The sequence below is a fragment of the Cynara cardunculus genome (assembly GCF_001531365.2).
Source record: "Cynara cardunculus var. scolymus isolate 2C chromosome LG 16, CcrdV1, whole genome shotgun sequence".
Taxonomy (NCBI): domain Eukaryota; kingdom Viridiplantae; phylum Streptophyta; class Magnoliopsida; order Asterales; family Asteraceae; genus Cynara; species Cynara cardunculus.
This window is the reverse complement of record NC_037543.1, coordinates 13,448,801-13,458,608: the sequence shown is the minus strand read 5'-3', so window position 1 is coordinate 13,458,608 and position 9,808 is coordinate 13,448,801. Positions and strand designations below refer to the sequence as shown.

Genomic DNA, 9,808 nt, shown 5'->3' with positions numbered 1-9,808 from the left:
AGATGGATACCGAAGCTCACCATCTGGTCCCATTCCAATTGTTATGCCCTGCAAGATTCATCAATCAGTATCCCTTTTAATCGTCGTACAAATCTATAATTGGATGAGGTGTTCGTTGGCTAATAATTTAGTTGTTAGTTGATAAACTAGTCGTTTTTGTTAAAAAGACTAGCTGATAAGTTGGATGAGAATGTAAAATAACCTAACAAGACATGTTGAAAAATTAATTGGAAAACTATAATCGGGGTAATTGGAAAAAAGCCTATGGAGCTTGTTAAAACACTACTTGAAGTAGCTTTTCAAAAAGCTAGTTTATGGCTATTGAATGAGGATTTTTCGATAAGCTCAAAAGCTTATAAGCTAGCTTAAGGTTGCCAAACATGACCTTATGATCAAATGTCATTTCCAGAATTTGATATTTAAAAGATATATACAGCAAGATAGTCGTTCCATCATCCCATTTTGTAATGATTATAAATTACGTCCTATTTTTTACGCCAAATAAGAGCAGAAACTTTTTTTTAACTCCTTACCGTGATTGTGGAACCCATAAATGGGGAGAAGGAAGTCTTGAAGCTCTCCACAAATCCTTCGTATACTTGCATTGCGGTTTTGCCATCAAAAACGGGAAGATCATCAACACCAAAAGACAGACAGTCTTTATAATGCTGTCCTGAGTGGTCAGTAAAGAAGATATCTGGTTGAGATTCCCCAATTTCAGAAACCCATTTGGGGAGGGGAATGTTTTCCTCTTTGGAGCCATGGAAGCAGAGAGAAACATGGAGCTTTAGGCCCACTTTCTGAATCATCTCTACAAGAGTAAGGTAGCCTGACCATTCATATTTCCCCATAGCTTCTTTCTCTGCCACTCCCCACCAAATTGGGAGCTCTACACCTTCAACTCCTAATAGCTTTAAAGCCTTAAGTCCTGCTGCTACTGCTCTTGAATGGTTAATTCCATTGCAATCAGACACAGAATCCATTGGCAATCCAACATATATTTTAACACCATCTTTCTGCACATAGAACAAATATCTACAGATCAAAATAGGTTCACTAAGCAGAATTAAGTACCCAGTTTAATTTGGACTTGGTTTTGCCACAAAGAAGAGTCCTAATATGGATATTTCAGTTCAAAAAATACAAGTTTAATCAGCTGAATTAGATGAGGAAAGGGTAACCAACAATCCATTCTACCAGATTTTATAAAAAAATGAAGATTAAGAACTTACAGGATTGGTTATGGTGTTACGATCAGAAGCTTTGGTGAATATAGTAGATTGAGATTGAGCAGTAACCCTAAGAGAAAGATGAGGGCATCTGATAATATGACCAAAACCAATCTGGGACTTGGTGGCAGACGAACAGATCATCATCAGATTCTTGTTATTGTTATTGCTCAATTGAAACAAATATCTTCTGCTGATCGCAAACTTGGCCGGAGAACTTCCGATTAACGACATTTCCATGTTGGTAGAGAAGGATTTGGTGGTTAATTTGGATGAAATGGTTTAGGATAAAGGAAATTTAGGGTTTAAGAAGGAAGATGAATTTGATTTGGGAAAGAGGCGAAGATAGATGGATATATAGACGCAAAAGAGGAGAGAAAACAGTTACTTTTCCACGTGTCATGTTGTCATAGCTCCAATGGTTTGAGCCTCAAAATTTCACATGGTAATCATTATATTATCCACGTCAGATGATTGTGGACCAATAGAAAGCAGGAAAATTTGCATGGTGGATGCCGAGATTGAACGACGTGGAAGCATAGGTCGCCCATAACACTCAAATTAATATTTAATATTTAATTAAAAAATAATATTTATGTATATATTTTATGCTGCCAACACTACTATTATCCACCATCTTCAATTCCTCTATAACCATCGTTGTCCACCAATATCAATACCACTATCACTACCTCTACCTCATCAACCATCATGACCATCAAGCACTACCGACCATTGCCACGACCACTAGCACGATCTCCCACCACCACCTACACCTTCACCATAACCACGACCACCACTATTGGCTACCAATGCCATTGCTCACCACCTCCACCACATCATCCTTTTTGGTCGCCCTTTACCACCACTATCACTATCCATCATTTTCACGTCCTCCACATCCACCAACCACCACTACTTCTACCTCCATAACTATTGTTGTTGCAACAACCTTCATTGTGTCTTTATCAACTCATAAGGATCTTCCAGACCGAACAAAACATAATTTTTATTCAAATTTGGTACAATTATATGTGTATATTTATGTCTATGAAAATTGTGTAAAAATGTTTATACATTAAATTATTTAAATATTTGCTTTGTTTATGTGATTTTTAACTATTATATGATATAGAGAATCATAAAACAACTTTTAGGGGCAACTTGTTTAGTTGTGTCCTATCCGGTCCTAGTTGTACCAAACACTAGATAGATACTCGTCCAACTTTTAGGGGCAACCATATTGAGTAATATACAAAATTTATCGAGTAATTGTATTTTGACTTGACATTCAAAATATTACATATTAATGTCTAAAAAACAACAATTTTAGATTATAAACATGGTTAGGAAATAAGAAATTATGAATTACCGCTTTAGTTGAAATAAATAATATATATATATATATATGCGGCGTTGTATTATTGTAAGTTCCCTATTCCAAACATTTCCTTCAAGTAGACGACAAGTTTTAAATCTTAATGCTGGCATTCCTCCCTCACATGCATTTGCAACAGATTCTTACTAAGACCGGTAATCCCCATAGACACGGCCATTCTCGGCATCTTCACTGTTGCCCCTCTTCTCAAAGCCCTTCGAGAGGAAGATGAATGTCAATGTCCCCTTTTCCTCTCGACAAAACAGAAAGTATCATTTACTTACGGAATCTCAAATGTGTGTGTGTGTGTGTGTTTGTGTATAAATATATATAATTTATTAATTAATATATATAATGGGTATGGGGTGGGGCGGGGAATACGATACCCGTCCCCGTCCCCATCCCCATCCCCAGTTTCAGACAAACGGAGATCTCCGTTCCCATCCCCATCTCTGATTTAGTAGAGAATCCCCGTCCCCGACCGAGACGGGTGGACCAGGTTCCCTGACAAGTCGGGACCCATTTCCATGCCTAATTGGATTGTACATTTCACGTCCACAAACTAACATTTGCGTAGGTGATAACATATATTTGTATATATGATGACAACATTATTATTTAAACATATATACATATCGTTATAGTAAATAAACAATAATTAGTACCTTGGTCCAAAAAAGGGATGAAAAAAATATAACAACATAAATGTTAAATTAAAAAAAAAAAATCTTGTTTTTTAGATATAATTTGTTCAGTTCCATTCTTTATCAAATTTTAAATTTAAATAAAAAAATAAATTTTTTTCTAAATATTATTTTTCAATAAACCAAGCCATTACTTCCTTTATTGCCATTCTGCATGCATTCCATGTAATTTAATTAAAAAGAATGGTATTTGCCATTACTTTCAAAATTCTCACTCAACTTTTAATCCTTCATTGAATATCATAGAATGCATGTGATCTCTTCTTGCATTTGATGAATGCCACATAGACATGAATTCGAGCTCGAATTCATATGTTTTCCTTGTGATCAAGTTCAAAATTCAATCGATAGTCGGATCTTTGGGAATGCTTACGAGCTAAAAGGGTTCACAGTGTTGTATCTCAACATGTAGACAAGAATATACTCAAGTATGGTTTTGCATAAGAACAATGTACAAGTATTGCAGCAAAACATCTAATCATCATAACTCTATACAGTTTGCAGTTTTCGGTTCTTTCCAGGTACATATACAGCAGCTTCTCTCTCATTTACAGCCAAGTCATCTGAATCCAGTTCCATTTGGTTTAAACTCCTAACAAAACCTGAAAACAAAGGGAAGTTTTTTGGCGAAAAGAACTCCCCACCCATTCTCTGGTAAAGAAACAGATTGATTCCGTTCCCACCTGCCAAATTCTTCTCAATTTGTTTAAGACTCTTGGGGGTGCCTGCAATGTTCAAGTTTTGACCACAAATCTCAACACCTTGGTTTCTGCAAGCAGTTCTAACGTCTGCAAGTAGTAGTTCGGGACTTGAAAAGGACTCAGTTGGCTGTTGTTCGTCCAAAAGATCCATTCCTGGCAAGATCATTTTACACGAGTTCTTTGAGAAAATTTTGGCRATTTCTTCATACCCGTCTCTGTTGATTGTGTTATAGAATCCTGCAGTTACCTCTGCTGGATGGGATCGGCTTTTGTACCACGAGTGAATAAGAGGCAGTTTACCAGATACCACGATTGGAGTCTGGCTAAAAGTTGAGGCGGCTAATGATAGGATTCGGTCAGCGTGAGATATGAGTTGGGATGAATACCATGAAAGAAAGAAATCGCCATAAGGAGTCTCCCATGATCCTGCTTCTTTGAAGAATGTGTTWAGGATGGGCTGCTGGTTGTAAGTTGGTGCATCATGAGGACCAGAAAGTCCCCAAAGAGGGTTCCCAAKATTTTCGGCCTGCTGCTTGAGATGTCTCATCATGTTTTGGTCGTAACACTGAAATTCTCCTGCTCCTGGACCAACACTATTYTTGCTGTRATCTTGGTYAGATGGATACCGRAGCTCACCATCTGGTCCCATTCCAATTGTTAYGCCCTGCAAGATTCATCAATCAGGATCCCTTTTAATCATCATACACGACTATTATTGGATAAGGTGTTTGTTGGTTAATAATCTAGTTGTTAGTTGATAAACTAGTCATGTTTGGCAAAAGCTAGATGATAAGTTGAATGACAATGTAAAATAACCTTAAAAATACATGCTGGAAAATAAATTGGGAAACCATAATGGGAATAATTGGAAAAAAACCTATGGAGCTTACTAAAGCGACTTGATGCAGCTTTTTCAAAAGCCAGTTTATGGCTAATCAAACTAGACCTTCTCAATAAGCGCAAAAGCTTAAAAGCTAGCTTATGGTTAGCAAACATGGCCTTATGATCAAAAGTCATCAGAAAATGGTATAGGGGTAAATGTATTCTAGCTATTTTCAAATAGACCTGAATTACGGATGGCTGAACTGTAAAGTTGGTCTATCTTCCAGAATTCGATATTTATAAGATACATACAGCAAGATACTGGGTTCCATCATCCCATTTGTCATGATCATGAACTACATCTAAATGTTTGAGGTTGAAAAGAACAGAACTTGTTTAACTCCTTACCGTGATTGTGGAACCCATAAATGGAGAGAAGGAGTTCTTGAAGCTTTCAACAAATCCTTTGTACACTTGCATTGTGGTTTTGCCATCAAAAACAGGAAGATCATCAACACTAAAAGATAGACAGTCTTCATAATGCTTCCCTGAATGGTCAGTAAAGAAGATATCCGGTTGAGATGCCCCAATTTCAGAAACCCATTTAGGGAGGGGAATGTTTTCCTCTTTGGAGCCATGGAAGCAGAGAGAAACATGGAGCTTTAGACCCACTTTTTGAATCATCTCCACAAGAGTAAGGTAGCCTGACCATTCATATTTTCCCATAGCTTCCTTCTCTGCCACTCCCCACCAAATTGGGAGCTCTACACCTTCAACTCCTAATAGCTTCAAAGCCTTAAGTCCTGCTGCTATTGCTCTTGAATGCTTAATTCCGTTGCAATCAGACACAGAATCCATTGGCAATCCAACATATATTTTAACACCATCTTTCTGCACATAGAACAAGTATCTACAGATCAAAATAAGTTCACTAAGCAGAATTAAGTACCCAATTTAACTTGGACTCAGTTGTGCCACAAAGAAGAGTCCTAATATGGATATTTCAGTTCAAAAAATACAAGTTTAATCCATTCTACCAGATTTTATAAAAAGGAAATGAAGGTTAAGAACTTACAGAATTGGATATGGTGTTACGATCAGAAGCTTTGGTGGATATAGCAGTTTTAGAGTGAGCAGTTACGCTAAGAGGAAGATTAGGGCATCTGATAATATGACCAAAACCAATCTGTGACTTGGAGGCAGACGAACAGATGATCATCAGATTCTTGTTATTGTGAAGCAAATCTCTTCTTCTGATCGTAAACTTGGGCGGCGAACTTACGATCAACGACATTTCCATGTTGGTAAAGAAGGATTTTGGTAGTGAATTGGATGGAATGGTTTAGGATAAAGGAAATGTAGGGTTTAAGAAAGGGAGATGAATTTGAATTTGGGGAAGATAAGATGGATATATAGACGGAAAAGAGGAGAGAAAACAGTTACTCTTCCACGTGTCATGTTCTCATAGCTCCAATGGTTTGAACCGCATACCATTCAAAATTCACATGTTAATCATTATATTATCCACGTCAGATAATTGTGGACCAATAGAAAGCAGGAAAATTTGCATGGTGGATGCTTAGGTTGAATGACGTGGAAGAATTGGTCACCCATAACCGTTAATTTTTTTTTAATATTTCATCATTAAATAATATTTGTGTAAATATTTTATGCGTGTATACAATATTATCTAAACTATATTATAAAATATTTAATAAAAATTATTTAAAATTATTTCTTATGTATGAAGTACTGTTTATTTACACATACTATTTAAAATTCAAGATTACAARTAATTGTGCGTAAATACAACTTATTAAAATTTCATGTTTAAATTCGTGTAACTAACTGTAGATAAACATAATTAAATATACGATAATCGTCTCATTTTAAATATAAAAAAACTAAAATATAATTAAGGTAATTATTGAGTTCTAACAAAATATTAAATTATTATCTTGTGTAGATTGTGGTTGATATGGAAGAGACTATAAGAGATTGATGGGCTAAATTCGAAGGATATCAATATAAATTTTATGATTCCTGATCTAAGAACACAAATTTTAACTTAAGCATACTAAGTAACCAACCAACATGGAGAAATTAGTGAGCAGATATTAAAATTGGACAATATCAATGTCATAATCAAAGCATCCTTCATAAATCATGTGTTAATCTAAGATGTAAGTTTCTTTTATGTTAGAGGAATGTTGTTTGATCAAATACAATATTTTGTCGTGATTATTCTACAATAAAGTACGACACCGAATGATCGAACCCCCTTATCATAAATTCCTGACTTCGGCCCTAATCCAGTCCTCAAATTAACCAGATAAACCTAAAGTAGAGCTGGGATGTATGATCCTGCATTGGTTGGGAAGGGGAACAAATGTTGTTTTATAAAGGACTCGATACCTACTCTATAAGACGCATTTTAAAACCGTGAGTCCAAGTGTGTGGACAATATCTGATACAGTTGACCTGGATGTTATAGATAGTATCAGAGCCAGGAACCGGACTAGTGGGCCAGCAAGGATGCTGGGCTCCCAAAGAGAGGGGGGGGGGGGGTGGATTGTAGGATCTCACATTGGTTGGGGAGGGGAACAAAGGTTGTTTTATAAAGGACTTGATACGTCCTCTATGAGACGTATTTTAAATGAGTCCAAGTGTGTGGACAAAAGCGGACAATATCTGATACGATTGGCCTGGATGTTATAGAGATGATATCAGAGCCAGGAACTGGACTAGTGTGCTAGCGAGAATGTTGCGCTCCCACGGGGTGGATTGTAAGATCCCATATTGGTTGGGGAAGGGAACAAATTTTGCTTTATAAGGGACTTGATACCTCCTCTATGAGACACGTTTTAAAACCGTGAGTCGAAGTATGTGGACAAAAACGGACAATATCTGATACGGTTGGCTTGGATATTATAGATGGTATCAGGGCCAAGAACTGGACTAGTGTGCCAGCGAGGATGCTGGGCTCCTAAGGGAGATGGATTGTAAGATCCCACATTGGATGGAGAGAGGAACAAATGTTGCTTTACAAGGGACTTGATACCTCCTCTACCAGACGCATTTTAAAATCGTGAGTCCAAAGTGGAGAAGAAAAAAAAAATGGTCATTTAGTATATGCTATTGTTTATTGCATCTCTATTTTTTTTATCTCCAGTAAGGTCTAATGACATTGATTATTGTTATATGCTTGATTGTTATTGTGCTTCAACAATTCCACGTTAAGATCACGTGCTTGCTACTGCTATATATTTTTGTTGGATATTTTTATCTATTTCTGCTTCTATTGACTATTGCTATTTGGTTATGTTGTTCTAATTGTTTTTTGTTGACTATTGTTATCTATTTTTGCTTCTACACAAAATATTTTACCATTGTTTGACAATCAATATATTTTTCTTATGATTTATGACGTGTTTCATGGTTTTGTAATTAATTAACAATTTTCGTTACTAGATGTATTTAATAACGTCTCTTATATATGTCATGTTCCATAAACTTTTAATTTTCACATCTTATTTTAGTTTAGCATAAAAAAAGGAAAATAGAATTTAAATATTTTCATCAATTGTTTGAGTAATATATCTTTCATTGGGATTCCACCACTCCATAAGATTTTGTTTTAGAACTCAAACAACCATTTGTTGAGCTTGCATATTATATGTTTAATTCATTATTTATTCTTATTGGATCTCAATGGATCATCTTCTCTTCTATATTCTTATTGATACTCATTTGTCTACTTGTCTAGAAAACCTTGATAACCTTTTCTATTATTGATCTCTCATTGACCCTCACGATTACTTCATTCACACGAATTCTCTTTTTGTATCAAATTAACATATATTTCTTGTTATGAACTAAATAAATTCTTACCTTTTATAAGAGTTTATCAACCACATTTTCTATATTTTTGGTTTCAAATCACCTAATAAAAAGTAAGTAAATTTAAGTATTATCTTATATATTTATAATAAACATAAATAAGATTTTTTTTCCTAAGTAAATTATTAGCATTTCTTGTATTCAATTTTATATTAACAAAAAACATTTATTGAATTTTTTTTGGTACTTATCGAGGGTCATTACAAGAAAAATGAGCTTTGACGAAGCGCCTTTTTAGCGATGACATGTTTCTGTAACAAGTTATAGTGACAACATGTAGTTGTTATATACTCTCTCTAAGGATAGATGGACTTTTAGCGACGACAAAAATGGTTGCTAAAAGTCTTGTTTCTCGTAGTGAGTCATGTTGTTACGTTCGTCCAGGGCCTATAAAGTGTCAGGAACAAGCCTGTTTATCTGTAATTAGTTACACAAATTCAAACATGAAACTCTAATAAATTGTACTTACGTGCAATTTATTTATAATCTTGAATTTTAAGTAATATGCATCAATAAATAGTACTTCATACATAAAAAATGATTTTTAATTTTTTTGTTAAATACTTTATTATATATATATATATATATAGGCTGGTTCAAATGTTAACCAAGATTATTGTGTTAACTTTGTTAACCAATCTTGGCCATTGATTCCTACAATAAACGGTTGTGATTGATCATGATAAAAAATTAATTTTTTAAATTTACAATTTCAAAAAACATATATGAACAAAGGAGAAAAGAGTATTTAGGTAATTTTATTTTTTATGTAACTCCCATATGATTAATTGGGAGTTACAAAATCAAAAAATTCCATTATTTTTGTTAATGTAAGAATTATATGAACACATATACACAAACACACACATATCAATACTATATTATAAAGCATTTGCCTAAAACTCTTAAACTCTTAAAACTCTTAAACTCGTTCATCCCTAAACAATTTCATCCCTATCCGATTTCATCCCATAACTGAATTCGTGTAACTAATGGCATATAAACACAATCAAATACAGGATAAACATCTAATTTTAAATATAAAAAATCTAAAATATAATTAGGATAATCATT

At 34.7% G+C, this 9,808-nt stretch overlaps 2 protein-coding genes across 2 annotated transcripts in view; both read right to left on the bottom strand.

Moving 5' to 3' along the window:
* The window catches only part of LOC112529013 (inactive beta-amylase 9-like), a 2,453-nt gene extending 931 nt beyond the window's left edge, over positions 1 to 1,522 (bottom strand). The window contains exons 1-3 of the mRNA XM_025140095.1: positions 1,233 to 1,522; positions 534 to 1,016; positions 7 to 48 (exon numbers count right to left, since the gene is read on the bottom strand). Of these exons, the coding sequence (XP_024995863.1) occupies positions 7 to 48; positions 534 to 1,016; positions 1,233 to 1,469 (762 nt within the window). The 5' untranslated portion in view covers positions 1,470 to 1,522. The remainder of the gene's footprint in view (positions 1 to 6; positions 49 to 533; positions 1,017 to 1,232) is intronic.
* Positions 1,523 to 3,729: 2,207 nt separating this feature from the next.
* Positions 3,730 to 6,209, bottom strand: LOC112499617 (inactive beta-amylase 9-like). Its single transcript, XM_025102927.1, has 3 exons — positions 5,910 to 6,209; positions 5,243 to 5,725; positions 3,730 to 4,676 (listed from the first exon to the last, which is right to left on the bottom strand). Exons 1-3 carry the CDS (start codon positions 6,132 to 6,134, stop codon positions 3,801 to 3,803), a joined length of 1,584 nt encoding a protein of 527 aa, XP_024958695.1. The 5' UTR covers positions 6,135 to 6,209; the 3' UTR covers positions 3,730 to 3,800.
* Between the last annotated feature and the right edge of the window lie 3,599 nt (positions 6,210 to 9,808).